At 34.9% G+C, this 17,816-nt stretch overlaps 2 protein-coding genes across 2 annotated transcripts in view; both read right to left on the bottom strand.

Annotated features, from left to right (window-relative positions):
* The window catches only part of TTN (titin), a 282,010-nt gene that overhangs the window by 141,633 nt on the left and 122,561 nt on the right, over positions 1 to 17,816 (bottom strand). The window contains exons 121-150 of the mRNA XM_080669120.1: positions 17,705 to 17,788; positions 17,350 to 17,451; positions 16,821 to 16,934; positions 14,930 to 15,010; positions 14,677 to 14,754; positions 14,364 to 14,447; positions 14,170 to 14,253; positions 13,803 to 13,886; positions 13,499 to 13,582; positions 12,419 to 12,499; positions 11,909 to 12,115; positions 10,890 to 10,967; positions 10,614 to 10,688; positions 10,326 to 10,418; positions 9,498 to 9,575; positions 9,087 to 9,305; positions 8,789 to 8,872; positions 8,532 to 8,609; positions 7,943 to 8,026; positions 7,614 to 7,697; positions 6,434 to 6,517; positions 5,246 to 5,320; positions 4,997 to 5,080; positions 4,393 to 4,467; positions 3,626 to 3,718; positions 2,962 to 3,039; positions 1,994 to 2,062; positions 1,756 to 1,845; positions 1,317 to 1,625; positions 419 to 499 (exon numbers count right to left, since the gene is read on the bottom strand). Of these exons, the coding sequence (XP_080525246.1) occupies positions 419 to 499; positions 1,317 to 1,625; positions 1,756 to 1,845; positions 1,994 to 2,062; positions 2,962 to 3,039; positions 3,626 to 3,718; positions 4,393 to 4,467; positions 4,997 to 5,080; positions 5,246 to 5,320; positions 6,434 to 6,517; positions 7,614 to 7,697; positions 7,943 to 8,026; positions 8,532 to 8,609; positions 8,789 to 8,872; positions 9,087 to 9,305; positions 9,498 to 9,575; positions 10,326 to 10,418; positions 10,614 to 10,688; positions 10,890 to 10,967; positions 11,909 to 12,115; positions 12,419 to 12,499; positions 13,499 to 13,582; positions 13,803 to 13,886; positions 14,170 to 14,253; positions 14,364 to 14,447; positions 14,677 to 14,754; positions 14,930 to 15,010; positions 16,821 to 16,934; positions 17,350 to 17,451; positions 17,705 to 17,788 (2,994 nt within the window). The remainder of the gene's footprint in view (positions 1 to 418; positions 500 to 1,316; positions 1,626 to 1,755; positions 1,846 to 1,993; positions 2,063 to 2,961; positions 3,040 to 3,625; positions 3,719 to 4,392; positions 4,468 to 4,996; positions 5,081 to 5,245; positions 5,321 to 6,433; positions 6,518 to 7,613; positions 7,698 to 7,942; positions 8,027 to 8,531; positions 8,610 to 8,788; positions 8,873 to 9,086; positions 9,306 to 9,497; positions 9,576 to 10,325; positions 10,419 to 10,613; positions 10,689 to 10,889; positions 10,968 to 11,908; positions 12,116 to 12,418; positions 12,500 to 13,498; positions 13,583 to 13,802; positions 13,887 to 14,169; positions 14,254 to 14,363; positions 14,448 to 14,676; positions 14,755 to 14,929; positions 15,011 to 16,820; positions 16,935 to 17,349; positions 17,452 to 17,704; positions 17,789 to 17,816) is intronic.
* Positions 6,717 to 7,556, bottom strand: LOC308249519 (uncharacterized protein; the record flags this gene model as incomplete). Its single annotated transcript, XM_080671109.1, has 3 exons — positions 6,717 to 7,102; positions 7,309 to 7,392; positions 7,553 to 7,556. 3 exons carry the CDS (start codon positions 7,554 to 7,556, stop codon positions 6,717 to 6,719), a joined length of 474 nt encoding a protein of 157 aa, XP_080527235.1.

Genomic DNA, 17,816 nt, shown 5'->3' with positions numbered 1-17,816 from the left:
TTTCATTTCTATCGTGAAATTCAAGAGGTTTATAAAAATGAACAAAGCAGAAATATTAAAAACATAGTTACTATGTAGTTATATTTACTAGGTTATTAAAATTAATAATAGGAAAACATGGATTTTTCTATAAGCACATTAGTGAATATATAATGAACTAGTACCAAAGAAGGAAATGTGAGTTCACTATTTGGTTAAGAGACATTTGCTGTGGGTATTTTAGGTATAACAACAGTGACTTTCTTTTTTGGTAGACTTTCCTTTGGACCCTCAGCCACTCCAAAGATATTAGTTTGCTTTAAAAATTACCAAAACACAAAACACAGAAGAAAAACATCAAGTAGAATGCAAACTTGTAAAACAACCACCGTGCTTCTGTACGTACAATTAGGTAAGTAATTTTTTGCCAATTAAATACCTTTAGCTGGTGGCTCTTTTCGAGGAACAACTCTAGTGGGTGGTTTTTTTGGAGGGATGACTTTCTCGGATATCTCAGGCCCTTCAAAGATATTAGTGTTTTGCTTTAGAATGAACTCTTCAAGTATTATGAAACATTACTATTAAAGTTAGTACAATGAGGGCTGATAAAATGCTTTATTTATATATTTAAATTTATACCACACCCACTTCAAAAAAAGACTTGGTTTTACTAAATTTCACCTATATTGTATATTTACTATGTATACTAAGCACACACATACACACACATTCCTTCGTATCACAAACATATTATTAATTTGTGCAACATCTGGAGTGCTATTGCAAAGAATTATTTGTATTGTGGGTTATCTTCAGAATATACTAGAATTCTGGTGCTGTTACCAACATTCACTTACTTCTTAACGTTATTTTTCTAATGACAAGTGGTGGAAGCTTTTGATAAGGAATTTATCAGCTTATGAACAATTGACTGAAATGTTAACAACACAATGATTGTTTGGCGTGAACATGTAAATTCCCCAGTGAACTGAGGAGCGTCTTTTTCACTCAGCAATGACACTGGTCTATTATTTCGATTTCTGCAACATTCTTAGTTGGATTTAAAAAAGAATCTAGAAATTCATATAATGACCTCCTTAGCTAAGTAGATATCAAATGTTATCTTGTTTGCTAAAATTATATTGTGGTTAATCTCTATATCAATCTTTGTATCAAATAGTTTAAGTGTTTGATACAAGTGTAAAGTATGTAATGATTTTAACTAGGAAAATAAATGGGTTTCTGGTGTTCCAAACTGAACATGAAAGGTGCTTAAAACACACAGTTAGTTAGAACAAGATATGACAATTTGCAATATCTACAGAATTCCCCTCTACCTTTGGGTGGAGCTTTGGGTTTTTCATATACTTCCACTTCTTCAGCTTCTAAAAATCCTATCACCCTATGAATTTCTTCAACTTTGTGTACTTCTTCAATTCTCTGTTTTTCTACTTTGATAAATTCTTCTACTTCATGGAACTCTTCTTCTTCAAAATATTCTTCAACTTCATGAAACTCTTCTTCTTCAAGAGCTTCTTCCACTTGTGCTTCCACTACTTCTAGTTCTGTTCTTTCTCTTACTACTTCCTCCATATGGAAGGCAACTGATATTTTTTCTTCAAGGACAGTTCTCCCTGAAAGAGCATCTTTTTTAAGAGATTTTTTAAAAAAACACAGAAGAAATGAAGATTTAAATTCAAAATATAAAATAAAAACAACAGGAAAAAAGGTTTTCATGCAACAATATGTGAAAATCAAAGATTTCCTCCAAAATACCTTTAGCTGGGGGAACAGCTTCTTTTTTAGGCACAAGGACTTTCTTTTCTGGGATTTTCTTTTCTGGAACTTTCTTTTGTACTTCAGGCACTTTAAAGATATGGTTTTAACATTTAGGACTATTAAGAGCAAGTTTTCATAGACAAAGACATCAAAAACAACCAAGACACAGAGACATAAAACAAGTCTTAATGAAAAAAGATGAAAAGGAAGTTCAGGTTTAAAAGAGAAGATATACCTTTGGCTGGAGGTGCTTCTTTTTTCTGAACAGGAACAGGTACTTTTTCCTCAGGAACCTTCTTTGGCACTTTAAAGATATTAGATGTTTCAGTTAGCTGACAATACTCAATAATAAACATGAAATAAAAACATAAGAAACGACACCAACAATAATCGAAGTCTAAGAAGTCCCTCTGTTCTATTAGATAACATTGTGACAAGAAAATAACGATATTTTTCCAGATCACTCATTTGTGCTAATCATACCTTTAGAAGAAGTTATGTCCCCCAAAAAACTGTGCTGGTTCTATTTTTTTAATAGCAAAAATTATCAATATTGATATTGGGCTCACTGCTACTATTTTTAATTTGATGAAGACTTTTTAAAAGATAGGTGTCATATTCTATTGGGCATTATTATATCTGCTGAGAAGGTCTACTGTGATGGGGACAGAATAATCTTATCTATTAAGGGCACTACTAAAGCATCAACTTAATTAGGAAGCAATGAAAATGGACATTTTGTAATAACCTTGAGTGCTTAGGCCAAATATTACTTGAAGGGACATATGGCTTATAGAAATAGTTATTATATAAGCATTAGAAGATATTTCCCCTATAAGACCTTATAACAGACATATTATAATAATTACATGAGAAAACCTTTGTTGTGTAATGGAATAAAATCTATGAATGGAATGTGGGGAAGAGGGATTCATTGCTATGTATAGAGAGCTATACTATTAACATTAAAATGCTCAGCTATTTAAAATAAGAAACGTCTAGAATAATAATTCATACATATATAATCATCCATTAACATCCTGAAAAATGTTAAACAAATAGAAAGGGTTTATTTTTACTAGTTCTTACTCAATTTTGTAACTCTGTTACTTAAATGACTCTAAGAAACAGTGAAAGAAGACACTGTTTTAAAAAGAAAATGAACGGGAATTTAAAGATATTAGTTATTGGGATTTGCTATACCTTTAGCTGGTGGTGCCTCCACTTTTTTAGGAACAGGAGTAGGTGCTTCAGGTACTGCTTTCTTAACCACTTTGGGCACTTAAAAGATATTTTTTGGACATTTTGAAAAATGACATGCTGTGAACAGAACAACCCCCACATACCAACCCCCCAAAACATTGATTTTTGTTTAAAAGAAATTAGGAGCCTAAATGTTAATTTTAAATATGGAGTGATGATTCTAAAGGTGTATATTACCTGGAAATCCCATAAGCAAACATAACATCAATTATACAAAAGATTGTCATAGCCTTCAGAAATCATAGGCTAAGAATTATTCTAAAAAATAAACACCACAGAAATATTTCCCCCATCTTAATATTAAAAAAGTTAAGGATTGAAAACTATAAGAAAGTATTACAATAGGAGCTGGCCAGAAAAAAGTTAAAGTGCCAATAACATAAATGTGATCACTCACTCTAATTGCATTGCAGCTATAGTAGAAAAAGTAGATGGGAGTAGTGGGGGGAGGAAGGGAAACAAACTTGTGGTGCCAGTAATAATTAATCTTCAATTTATCATTGATATAAAAAAGTGTACTGATAAATATTGGATAAATACAAATTCTGAGAAAGATTTGGAACATTGTGTCTTTTAAATGTCCAACCCATAAAAGCAGCTGTACCTCTAGGTGGCACCACTTCCTCAACCTCCTCTATGCTAGGTGGTTCTTCTGGGATCTCTTCTTCTGGTATAGGTTCTTCAGGCTCCTCATATACTTCAAAAAGATTATTATTTTGTAAATTATTTTTAGAATTTTTTTGAATGTTACTAGTAGACTAAAACGATATATCTGAAAACTGAAGTTGCCTGATCAGTGTAAGTAATTCATAGCTCAGCCTTCCTAAAGTGTGTGAAAACTCACTAGTCCTTGAAAAAAAGCTACTGGATCTTCAAAATGTGTGAGGCTCTTCCCAGAATTTTAGAGTTGGAAAGGGCCTCAGAGAGAATTTAGTTAAAATTATTATTATTTATTTTTAATGGAAGGGGGCTTTTCAAGTTAAATATTCACTTTGGGGTAGAAGTTAGATTTTTCTGAACTTGTTACTCAGGCTTAACTGGAATATCTGTTGGACAAGTTTATCCCTCAATTGCTAACCAAGGAATTTGATGAAAAATTTACCATAGCAAATAGTTTACCTTCAAAGAGTCTTATTAAAATGAAACAAACAAACAAACAGACAGACAAACAAATAGGTTAAGTATCTAAGAAAGGAGATTCAATTGGTTTTAATTTTCCTGCATCATTTCTATTAGGTAAGTAATAATTACTTTTAGAGTCTGCATATGCTTGTTTTCTGGAGTGAAGTGTGCATTTTTCACCTTCAAATATTAGACAATGACAAGACAATGATGACTTTTAAAGTGCTCTTTTCTCAGAAAGTCATCTACCTTCGACTGGTGGAACTTCCTCTTCTTTTGGGGGAACAATTCGTCTTTCTTCCACTTTCTTAGGTACCTCAGGAACTTAAAAGATATTAATTGTTTTAGGAACTTAAAATGCAAGAATCAAAGAAGAGTACATAAAAGTCAAGTTTTCTGTTTTTTTAAACACAAGAGAACAAATAGAATACACATGCACAAGATGAAACATTGACATATCACAGAATCAATTAGAGACAAAAATAAAGAGGTGTGGTTTAAGACTAAGGGTCCATTAAAGAGGTATTCTATCTTTTACCATTGGAGCCTCTACTTTTTAGGGAGAGACAATGGTACCCTTGGGACTTTTTTTTAGTTACTTCTAGTTTTTAAAAGATATATGAGTTTATTATTTTTGTTTTTTAGAAACAGCATACATAGAGAATCAAGATAAAATACGTTAAAAGAATAGTGGAAAATTTGACATAGTACAAACATGGATACAACTGAGTTACAAATTATGAATGCAAAGAACAGACCACACAATGCAAACATTTCTGTGGAACATCCTATGTGGATAGCATCAGAGTTCAACTTTGGCGCAGCAAACGTATCCCTGTTTTGGGTGATGTACCTTTGGCAGGAGGAGCCACTGCTTTCTTAAGACCAGGAGGAGGCACCTTCTTTTCGGGTTCAGGTTTCTTAGGCACCACAGGCACTTTAAAGATATTATTTTATTTTATAATTTCAGTTTCACAAACACCGAGACAAAGGACTCAGCAATAGTACGAGTTATGTTAGCAAACACTGAAACAGAACATTTTGACATGTACAGGTGATGGAAAGAAATGACAGTGTCTGATTTCCTTGGGAACAGCAGTACCTGTGGTAGGGGGAGCCTCCTCTTTCTTAGGAATGATCACTTTCTTCTCTGGCACTTTCTTCTTAACCTCAGGCACTTTAAAGACATCATTTCATGATAAGAATATTGTGAGGGACAAAAAAAGAGAGAACACAAGAAGTCCACACACAGAAAGACCAACATGCAACACTCACTCAGGATAGGATGTAATACAAGTTGGGAGTCCAAATGTTATGTTATAACTAGGAACAGCATCCTATTTTAATAGCTGATATGTGGTCACTTCATCAATTTAAATTTCACTAGTAATTTATTAAATCATCATCTATAAAACTTTTCTGAGCCCTTGAAATCCAATAAAGGATCAGCTTTATCATTTCATTGATTACATGACTATTTAGTCTGATGGGGGAGTTATGCTTATTTCAAGTAGTGGTACCATGATCTTTTATTTCAAGTAGTGGTACCATGATCTTTTGCAGAAAGTGTAACTGAACTTGAAGGCACACATATATTTATTTTGACCAGTCCCAGGAGCTAATTGAATATGTTAAATCTGGATACTGTTTATTCAGTGATAGAATACTTGTACATACTGTACTATATTTTATCCTCACAATAATATCTGAGTCCACTAGGACTGATATTAGTATCCTCATTTCATACAAATGGAACTTGAGGATCAGATTGGTTAAAAAGTTTTCTCAGGCTAAAACAGCAAGGCACAAATCCAAAAGACAAGGCCAAAATAAAAAACTACTGGTCTACATTTATATGTATGTATCAGAAGACATAAGTTATTATTCAGTATTCTGATAAATATATAATCTTTCTTTTTTCTTTTCATCCTAATGTTAAAAGGCACTTAATATAAATGGTTGAAGGATGAAATTTATGAATATTTATTTACCATATTTTTCAGAGTAGATAATTTTTGATTGCAAAATATCTATATGAAAATTATGTTGTCTAGCAAAATTATAGAGAAATCAGGCACAAATTTTGTGGCAGCTTTGGGTCATATCTTTTCATATTTGTTCTAAATATTGCTTTGAATCCAATGAAAAATGGATATCAGTGTTCCTGCACATTTTTAGAAGTGAAAATGTGACTGTTGACTTTATAAATGTAATTTCTCCTACAACCCAGTTCCACCATAATTTTTCTGGTGATGCTATGAGACTGTGTATTCCCTTTTGGGAGTTGTACCTTTGGCTGGTGGAGGTTCCACATGTTTAGGAGCGGGAACTGGGACTTTCTTCTCTGGTACAGGTTTCTTTGGCACTTCGGGCACTTAAAAACATTCATTTTAAGACATTAAAAATCACATGCACAGTACTGTGTATATAACAAAAAGACGAATGGGAATAAGACCACAGACAACTAGATGACATTTCACATCATGAAATTTGAAAAGACATTCACATAATTTACAATAGACAAACACACAAGACAGACACATTAATAAGAGCACAGATGAATGGAATGTTTTCTAAGATTTAGATGGTGGACAACATAGAGAGTAAAGCATTAGAGATAAAACTGGAGATGAATGAAAAGATGGAAAGGCAGAATTCAACACAAAAGAGGTCTTGGTGATTCCAAGAAGAGCTGCTATACCTCTTGCAGGTACTGGCACCTTGGGTTTAATTTCTGGAAGAGCTTCTTCTTCTTCAGGTACAACTTCTTCCTCAGGTACGAATTCTTCCTCCTCAGGAGGAACTTCCTCTTCCTCAGGAGGGACTTCCTCTTCTTCTGGAAGAATTTCCTCTTCCTCGGGTAAAACTTCCTCCTCAGAAGGAATTTCTTCTTCGAATGAAACTTCCTCTTCCCGAGGTAGAGTTACAGGAACTGGGGCTGGCTCCCGTTTCTTTGGCACTTTAAAGATATTTATTCAACCATCAAGCATCACTTGTATGCACAACATTAATAACAATGGGACAACAGGAAAAGCAAATCATCTGTGATCATAGAGCACCACATGTCAGCAAAGTAAATGTCATCAAGCGTTAATTAGAATTAGTGAGGGTGTGCAGTATCAGCTAGTTTCCCTTTGGCCCTGGTTCTCTTAGAGATGAATGTACCTTTGGGGGGTGGAGCCTCTACTTTTTTCAGAACAGGTGTTGGTTTCTTTTCTTCTGAAATGAGCTTCTTGGGCACCTCTGGCACTTTAAAGATATTATTGGTCTTTAATCACGTGTTCTTTTACATATTTGAGTACAATAGGCATGAAAAAGAATCACGAAACACCTGATTTTTATATTTCTAAGAAGACAGTTTTAAAAAACATGTAATAGTGTGGGGGAATTTATATGTGAATATACATACACATATTTTTTTAAAAAAGGTTTGTTTTTTCTCCAGGCACTTTAAGGATGAAATGATGTACCTTTCACAGGCGGAGCCTCTACTTTCTTAGGAGCAGGAACTGGCACCTTCTTCTCAGGCACAGGCTTCGTGGGCACTTCTGGCACTTTAAAGAAATGGTTTAGAAACAAATTTTATACAACATAAAATTCTGAGTCGAAGGATAGCCTCAAAAAGATTAAGATAAGGTAGTAAAACTATAACCAAGGTATCTCAAGAAGGATTTTATCCTTAAAATAAATATTTTCTTTCCCATACAGGAATGTTAAAGTGTTGCATCCCCAAAGATTAATTTTTACTCACATGCAAATGTAGAATAAAAATGATTTGCAACATTGCAAGTTTATGTACCTTCGGCAGGTGGAGCTTCCACCTTTTTAGGAACCGGTACAGGCACTTTCTCCTCTGGCACAGGTTTCTTGGGTACTTCAGGAACTTGAAAGATACCAAATAGGGTTAGTGTCACATTTCCACACACTGATAAGAATCCAGCAATTTCAGGACTTAATTGAAGCATCGTAGATATTCTAACAATTTCACTTTAAGATTGAAAACAACAGCTACAAACAAAGGAATTCACAAAAATAAAAATTAAAAACAATAACAACAACAACACTGTAAAACATAGGTTGGTGACAAAGACAGCACACAATGCCTGGTAAACAGTGGTTTTGTCCATTTTGGTGTTATGATAAGTATCTATTTTACACTAAGAAATTTTCATTAAAGAGGAGGAGCCAAGCATTAAGCACTAGCATGCTACCATAGCAAAATTCAGAGATGGCTGCACGGTAAACTGCTCCTATCACCAGTTGGGTGGTCCTTGCCTTGTCATTAATATTGTTAATATCATTATGGGGAAAGAACTGATATGATTCATCAAGTTATACTATGTAAGTAGGTTACTACACTATCCCCTTGATGGACTACGGAGAGGTACCTTTAGCTGGGGGAGCCTTCTCTTTCTTAGGAATGGGCACAGGAACTTTCTCCTCTGGCTTCTTGGGAATCTCAGGCACTTTAAAGATATTGTTTATTGGTAAGCTCTAACTACCAGCAACAACACATCCATACAAAGTAGAGTTAACATTTCTAACAACAGAGACAACACACACAAGGTTTTGAACGCAGAAGATAGTTAACTATTTATCTGCTGGTAAAGGCTTTCCTATGGCCACGATATGAATGATGGTGTACCTTTTGCTGGTGGGGCTTCCTTCTTTTTGGGAACAGGAACAGGTTTCTTCTCTTCTGGAACAGGTTTCTTAGGTATCTCAGGCACTTTAAAGATATTATTAAGAATTTTGGAAAGGTTGCAAAAAGATACAGAATGTAAAAAACAACTACAGAAATCATACTTAAGCATCTAAAAGTGTCTGTTTCTAAAATAAGCAGAATTAGTCATCTGTACTAATAAATCCCAGAATCTGATCAAATTAGACACTCAGACTCCAAAGATGCTGCTCTGTATCCCTTTGTAGGAGATGTAATCTACCTTTGACTGGAATTACTGGTACCACTTCTTCTTTAGTTATGACTTCCTCTTCTTCATGAAGGTACTCTTCTTCTTCATAAAGGTACTCTTCTTCTTCATGAAGGTACTCTTCTTCTTCATGGACATATTCTTCTTCTTTAAGATATTCCTCTACTCGGGTTACAACTTCCTCTTCAAAGGCTATCTCTTCTGGTTCTGGTCTTTTAGGTACTTCTGGCACTTTAAAGATATTATCTTTAGGTTGGACATTTTCCAATTTCTCAACAAAATTAAGACATGTTAGGAACACAACCATTTGTAACAGAAGAACAGGCTTTGCCTTTCACACAGAAGAACTTCACACACAGAACTAAACATAAATTTCATATCAAAGAAGACACACAAAACATTAAAAAGAGTGGCATTAAGTACCTTTAACAGGTGCTGCTACTTCTTTTTTAGGAATAAGCACTTTTTCTTCTGTGACAACCCTCTTGGGCTTCATGGGCACTTGAAATATTAAGTATAAGGACATTTTAATGTAAGAAACAGGCCACCCAGACAACTCTTGCTTTGTTGTTCTTTAAGCACATAGAATAATTTTCAAGTGCTTATGTGACAGATATGCAATACTTCATCCATAAGAAACTTTACATGTTCCATGGAAATAATTTTGAACCGCATTGGGATAAAAACATATAGAAGTACTCAAGTAAGCTTGAGGGAGCAGAGCCCAAATGTGAAATCATGTTTAGTGTTCAGGTGTCTCTGCCTATAGAAAATACCCTTTACTGGAAATGAAAAGCTAAATTCTAGGTAACTATGCTTTCTGAAATTATAGAGAAGTTACTTTATACTTAGTAAAAAGCAGAAGAAAAATTACTAGACACTGAGTTAGCTTTTTCTTAATATTCAGAATGGCTTTAGAATAAATATTGTCATATCATTACATCAATTTAGATAAACCAGGAATGTGCCAAATGGTCACTGACTTGACATCCAAACATTCTATTTTCTATATATTGTAGCCATGTGACAAGATGCAGTCAATGTATAAAAGACTATGAATATATTTTGAAGTAATTTTTCATTTTAAAGGTAACATTAACTTCTTATCCCATATCTACAGATTTTTACATCCAATATTTTCCAAATGATTAATTTAAAAGACACACAACAATGAAATGAAGTGAAACATAGCTGCCTGAATTTTATAAAAGACATTATAAAAGACCTGGTCTAAGAAGGAAATTATTATACCTTTAGCAGCTGGTTCAGTCATCTGCTCTTTTTCGCGTTTGGTAATTGAAATGCGTACTTTTTCCTCAACAACTTTCTTTGATTCTTCAGGCACTTAAAGATATTAATTATTGAAGAGCATTTAAAACCAACCACATGAATGCAGTGTAAATAAAAAGACTGACATGTAAGCATCAGGACTACAACAATTCATTTTGTAAAAACAAAGAGCAGCAGACAAGATGGTAAGACACGTTTCTAGAACACAAGTAACAAAGATGTTTGGGGAGTTATCACTCTGAAAAGTACCTTTGGGTGGTAGAGGTTTGAGTTTCTTAGGAATGGGCACTGGTACTTTTTCTTCAGGGACAGCTTTCTTCACAACTTGAAAATATCAACATTAACAGATTTACAAACCTGAACCTGATTGCTCAAGAGTAGTAAGAATAAAAAGTCAAGAAATACGACATACAACACAACACCCCAAACACACACATGAATTGTATACTGCCACTACAACAGGTCTTTATAGTATGACTGACGGGAAGACAGGTCTTGGTAGTGATAAAGTTTTTCTCACTCTACCTTTAGTGGGTGGGGCCTTTGGTTTTGTGGGAACCGGTTCTTCTTGTACAGGCTTTACTGGGATAGGCTTTTCAGGTTCTTTAAAAGTACATACAGGGTATTTAATGTTAGATGTGAGAACATAAATAAAAATACTATTTCTTAAATACACTCAGATAATTAAAATATTATCTTTCATCTACGGTGTAGTCATAGCCTCTAGATGTGAGTGAGAATCAGAGATCCCAGAAGGATAAGGTCTAAAAGACCTAAACAAGCCTACAGTGCCCTTCCCTCCTTGCTGTTTATTTCTATTAGGTAATTTTAACTGTCTCTTACATATTAAAATCCTCACTCCACTTCTGGTAGACAAAATGGTGGTTAAATCTCCTGTCTATATAATATTGACTTTTAATGTTATCTTCAAAACTATACAGAATGACCCCAAAGTTAGACTCAGAAACATCAAAAATTAAGGGACATAATACTGACTCATTTCAAAGTTCCAATTTTTTGAGTAAAATAAATTATTTGGAACTGAAATTATATGCCTAAAAATATGATCTTCATGAGATAAAACAAAACTGCTTATTAGCCTTCCTCTCTGCCTTTACCTTTGAAAGAGTCTTGTCAAGTTTGATGATGGGACCCCTGAGGCTAGAGAATTTTCTCAATAGCCTATCACACTTGATCACAACAAGCCTCAGAATGAGAGATGCTCAGAAGTTTTTGATCATGTATTAGAATGATCACATGCACTTGAAGATAAATTCCTAACCTTTTGGAGAAAGAAATGTAGTGGCACTTGCTATTTTGCATAAAAGCAAAAATGAGTAAATAGGTTATTCCCAAAACCCAATCCAACAGTAAGATTATTATAGAGATATTTTTCTAGAAGTTATCCAAGAAAATAAACATTTTGAAGTTGCCAAAGGAAAACAAAGCTCTTTCCAAATTTCTCTGGACACCCAAAATTATATCCTGTTCTAATGGAATTTGCATGTACTTAATGTGGTTCAAGTTTGCAGTTTTGCTCATACCTGTGATATACTCTTTAGACTCTTCATAATGTTCAAGTTCACGTTCCTCATAATCTTCATGTTGGTCATATTCTTCTGCTGGTTCATACTCCTCAATTTCTTTATAATCGTATTCTTCATATTCTTCATATTCCTCTTCCCGATGCATGGAAACAGTTTCTTCTTCTCGGGTGTAAGACCATTCTTTCTCTTCTGTTACAGTTACTTCTAGAATAATATTGACAACAGGCAACATTATACTTAAAGCCCATTTAGGGATCAGAATGACAATGTGGTTTGATTTCATTCCCTTTGTGATGGTCTCATGCACTAATTATGGGAGACTCTCACTGTCCTTTCCTGGTCAAGGTACTACAGAGTATACATTTGTTACTCATGATTTCAAGTGTTAGATTCCCCACCTTTAGTCAACAATAAGCCAATAAGGAATGGGAGTCAATTAGGAGCTAGCAGGCAAAGAGCTGCGTAGTTTCATGCTTCATTTTATTATTTAGTCAGAGCACAATATACCTTTAGTGGGACGAGGTTCTCTCTTCGGAACTTCAATGGATATCTTTTCTTCCTTAACAGCTCTTTTCCTGACTTCAGTCACTTTAAAAAGAGTAATTATTAAAAGTGAATTGCAAGATTTTAAATATATATGTATTAAGAGAATTTGTGTACGAACAATCCAAGGACAAAGATGATCATAACTGTGCTTGTTGTTCAAATTTTTCATTTAAATGGCAAGAAAAATCAATAGAATTGGAAATAAACATGACATAATATACATATAAATACTGTTTTCTAAGTTACTTAATGCTTTAAAGACATGGTAATTTCAGAAGATCAAGTAGCATTTATAAGAGTTTAAAAAGGCAACTAGACAACATAATGACTATGAAACAAGTACAAGACAGAAACTTGTGTTACATAAATAGTTTCTTCACCTTAATCCTAAAATATTTTCACAATCTACTAGAAAAATGTAAAAAAATTACATTAAAAATTAAAAAATTAAGGATTAAATTAAAGGATTAAACATTTTTTTAATTTTCGTCAAAGATTGCCACATAAAACAAGCATTTTGGCAGACGAGTTTAGTATATAGACAAATAAAGACATAATAGATGACAAGTACATTTTAAGGAAAAGTATTTACATGTTGGGGGCGGGGGGCTTCAGATTTCTTAAGAAAAGAAAGAAGCCCAGCCAGTGTGGCTCTGGTTGAGTGTTGACCTATGAATCAGGAGGTCACGGTTCGATTTCGGTCGAGAGCACATGCCCTGGTTGCGGGCTTGATCTCCAGTAGGGGGTGTGCAGGAGGCAGCCAGTCTTTGATTCTCTCTCGTCATTGATGTTTTTTTCTCTCTCTCCTTCTCTCCTACCCTCTGAAATCAATAAAAAATATTCAGAAAAAAAAAAAAAAAGAAAAGAAAGAGGAGAGAATACTTTCTGGTATCTGAAATGTTTAGTTTTGAAGTGATATGAAATAACATATGTATATTACATTAAAAATATATTTAAAGTATTTTCCCCAAGAAACTAAACTCCACTAGATTAGTTTCAATACTTGTATACTTAGTTCAATTTCTGAAAAAGTCGGTGTACCTGTGGCTGGTGGTGCCTCCTCCTTTTTAGGTTTGAGTTTGAGAACCTTTTCTTCTGGAACAGCTCTCTTGGGTTCCTCAGGCACTTTAAAGACAGATTTCACTTTAAAGACTTGTTCCCTCATTCAAACCATCAAAAGGTAGTCATTTAATAGCAACTCAAACATAAAAGACCTGACATTTTCATTATTTCCAACATAAAACAATGCTTGTAATAATGACAACAACCAGCACCCGTAACCAGCGTGCGTGGTACAGAGAACAGGGTAAGGACAACATTGTGTGTATGGAAAGGCTCCAAGTACCTCTGGCTCTCGGAGGCTCCTCTTTTTTAGTTACAGCAACATGAACTTTTTCTTCCTGGGTAATTTGCATGTGCCTCTCAGTCACTTAAAAGATAATTTTAGGATTAGGGAGTTATATTACTTAAAGTGGAATTTAAAAATATATTAGCCAGGAAGTACTGTGATTTTTAGCATATAACAGTTTACAAGGTACACACAAATAAACTTCACGTCAAGTAAGTAATACTTCACCCACAGACAAGGCGAGAACACACCACTGCCACCAACACACACCAATAACCTCCACGTAAAGGGTGTGACCCAGACAGCAGCAAGAGGACGCAAGACGGGACACGTGCCTAGCTTTCCTGCTGGGGGTCTCATTTACCTCTGGTGGGGGGAGGCTCTTCTAGCTTAGCCGCTTTGGGAGGGGCCCTTTGTTCAGGAATTGGTTTCCTTGGCTCTTCCGGCACTTAAACGACATCAGGCAACACAGTCAGACATACAGTTGGCACACTTATCTTCCTGTTAATGTTGTAAAAGAGACAGGCATTCTAGAGAATAAAGTAAACCCCGATATACCTTTAGCGGGCGGCACCTTTTCCTTCTTAGGAACGGCGGCCGGTATTTTCTTTTCTGGCACAGTTTTCTTAGGTGCTTCCGGAACTTCAGAAAGATTATGTTTAAGAATATTAGTCTGACGTACAGAAGAAGTGACCTCGTTTGGTGGCAAAGAACTCACTTTTTGAAAACATTACACATTTACACAAACAGTAATGACTATATTCAGCAAAAATGTTTATACACACACACTGACAAAAGTTTAGGCAGTTATATTAAAGACATTATTATAGCTATTAAGACAGGTGGTATCATTTCTCTGGAAGAACTGTACCTTTAGCTGGTAGAGGTTCCTCTATTTTAGCAGGAATTTTTGGTTTTGGTACAATTTTCCTCTCATGCTTCTCAGGCACTTGAAAAGATTATAAAATACATTTGTAGAAATGTCCATATTTTTTTAACAAAAACATGAAGAATCTTTTTACTTAGACATGATACTTAGCAACATCTGTAATATAGACAATAGCTACAAGAGAACATAAAGAATGTGACACAAAGGGCTAGAACTAATTCAAGAGTTGATGTACCTTCGGCTGGTTCAGCTTCCACTCTCTTGGAGATAATGTGCAGTTTTTCTTCTACAACATATTCCTCAGGTTCTTCCAGCACTTTAAAGACATCAATTTTAAAGAAGGTAAGTTGTAGTGCTTTTAATGTTAAACTTGAGTTGTAATTTATTGCTCCAAGAGTGATTACAATGGCAAAAGTTTAACACTTGCCAAATCCCTGGTTGTTACTATTTAAAATAGCGACAAAGAACATTTTAATCAAAGTATGTATCTTAATAAAGAGTATGGGAAGTAAGTTTCATTAATTTAATATTTCAGTATATCATAAAGATATAATAATGCTTGTATTTACAGGAAGAACAGGACACATACAAGACAAAAACAATTCCAGTGGCTTTTAAGTATTTGAAGATAAGTTTTAAAAAAAAGAAACTCTAAATTCAAAGGCTACAGGACATAAACATATTTGAAGAAGCATAAACAGGTTTATAAGAAAGACCAGACCTGTATCACGTAAGAAAAACCTACTGAGGACTTGGAAACAAGTTTCCCCCACCTAGTTTTGTGGGGCAGGTATGGCAAAAGAGCCTATGTGTATAAAGTTAATTATAGACTAGAAAACTCTAGTTATAGACACATATTTTTACACTAGAAGTAAACTTAATAGGCTACTCAGCTTTCCCCTAAATCTTTTGGGCTTAATAAAAACATAAGAATATCATAGAATGTTTTCCTTTCAACTAGAGTCTTTATATAGTATGCATATAAAGGCAATTATATGCATAATGTCAAAAACTCAAATCAGATTCATACAATGAGAACTTTCTTTGCATACATGTTATGTTTGGTTTCCCAAACATTTCTGGAAGGGAAAGGGCCCTTTTTGAATCCATTAGATTCCTGACTTATGCCCCTTATCTTGGCCATTCCCAGGAAACAAAAGAATGGGTAGGCTTCCTCTTGGGAGTCATGTCTCATCTTTTTATTCCAAGCCATTCCATTAAGACTATACATCTGGATTTCACATGGACTTTTCTTCTAAGCCGAGAAAGGGTGGGGCATCATTTGTGAGCCAGAGATGCACTTGAGGGAATCTAAATACACAGTTCTACTCATGTTTTTCATTGGGAAGAGAGTTAATTTGTTAAAACTTATTGATTTATCTTACGAGCCACATTAGAACTTTCTTAAGAACATTCTTTCAGATGTTGGACTTGATCAGTATACCTAGTGGTATCTTCATTCATTGAAAAGGTATCATAACACTGCAATAAAGCTTCCTGTTCAAGCCTTAAGAAACTATAGGGAACTCTCATTACAGGTATGGGAACATCTGAATAACAAGTTAATCTAACCAAAGATGTTACATGATTGTTTTTTCCAAACATGAAATATAGGAAAGCCCTATGTGCTCAGTGCTTCACTCTCAAACTTGGCCTTGACTTCTGGAATGTAATAATTCTTTCTTAATTTTAAAACTGTGAATCAGGACACATTAGTGAGTTGTGCTATCAAACTGCTTTATGTTACACCTGTTTTAGAAATTAGACTACCAAGGAGAAGGTTATGCCAATCCACCCCGCTGAAACCAAGTCCTACCTAATGGAAGGATGAATGAATACAGAGATACTTGCCCCATTAATTACGGGTAAATATGAAGTCTTTCACCTCCCTGCCCAACCCCGCCACCTCCTACTTTTGGCCAAATAAGAGAGGATGGACAAGAATACATTAGATGTTTATTTTAAGTAATGTCCCTGAATCTCATGTTTTGATCAAAAGATATACCTGATGAGGCCAATAGATATTCACTAAATTTGTGTAGCTTTTTATTAACTAATAAATTATCTATGAAAGAAAATAAGTTATCAAGATTCCAGATCATGTCTAGCTTATTTGAATTGTTTACCTTCATATTCTGTAACCTCCACCTCCTCCTCCTCCTCTCTTTCATCTTCTCTATAAACTGAAATGGACACTCTTTCCTCTTGTTCTGAATAGCTCCATTCCTCCTCTGCAGATACTTTAAAAGATAAAATTTAATTTACATTCAGTCTCCTGAAATACTAATAACAGTCATGGGTTCCCCAAAGATGGATAATGGTTCTTCTCTCTGCTTAGGGTGTGGTTCCACAGTCCTTCCTCATTACAAGAGGGCTCATTTAAGATGAGGGGACAGTATAGCTCAAGACTGAGAAGAACATTCAAATTACATTCAAGAGTGGCCACTGTCACAGTGGTCACATTTTCAGCACCCCATTCACTTCCTAAGACTGATTCAGGACCAATGAAGACACAAAGACTCAGTCTCAGAAGGCTACAACAAGTAGACAAGTGATAAGGACAACTGCTACGGTCAACAATCACATCCGGGAAGAAGAGATTACTTGGAGGAAACACACACAAATTAATTTCTCCCCTCTCTTCTGCTCATGTACCTTCGTGTCGCGTGACTTCCACTCTTTGAGGAACTGCAACGGATAGTTTTTCTTCAGCAACAAATCTTTTTTCTTCTAGGACAGTTTTCTTAGAAACTTCAGCTTTAAGAAAGCATTAAGGTTGAAGTTGAAAAATCAAGAATCTTTATTCTCTCAAGAGTTTGGGGAAGATTTGCACAGTACAACACTTTCACTAGCAAAATGGGAAAACAAGTTACATAACATATCACGAGTATACACACACACACATTTTATCAGAGGACAGACAAGGAGTCAGGACAAGAAACACACAAATAGGAAACAGCAAGAATTCACAGGCTAAAGATTTTTGTCAGACGCTTGGGACAAACCCTACCTCGGGGAGGAGGAGCTTTCTTAGCAACAGGAACTGGTACCAAAACTTTCTCCTCTGGGACAGGTTTCTTAGGCAGAGCTGGTACTTTAAAAATAGGTACTTTTTAGAACCT

The sequence above is a fragment of the Plecotus auritus genome (genome assembly GCF_963455305.1).
Source record: "Plecotus auritus genome assembly, chromosome: 5".
NCBI classification, from domain to species: Eukaryota; Metazoa; Chordata; class Mammalia; order Chiroptera; family Vespertilionidae; genus Plecotus; species Plecotus auritus.
This window is presented reverse-complemented; position numbering and strand designations above follow the sequence as displayed.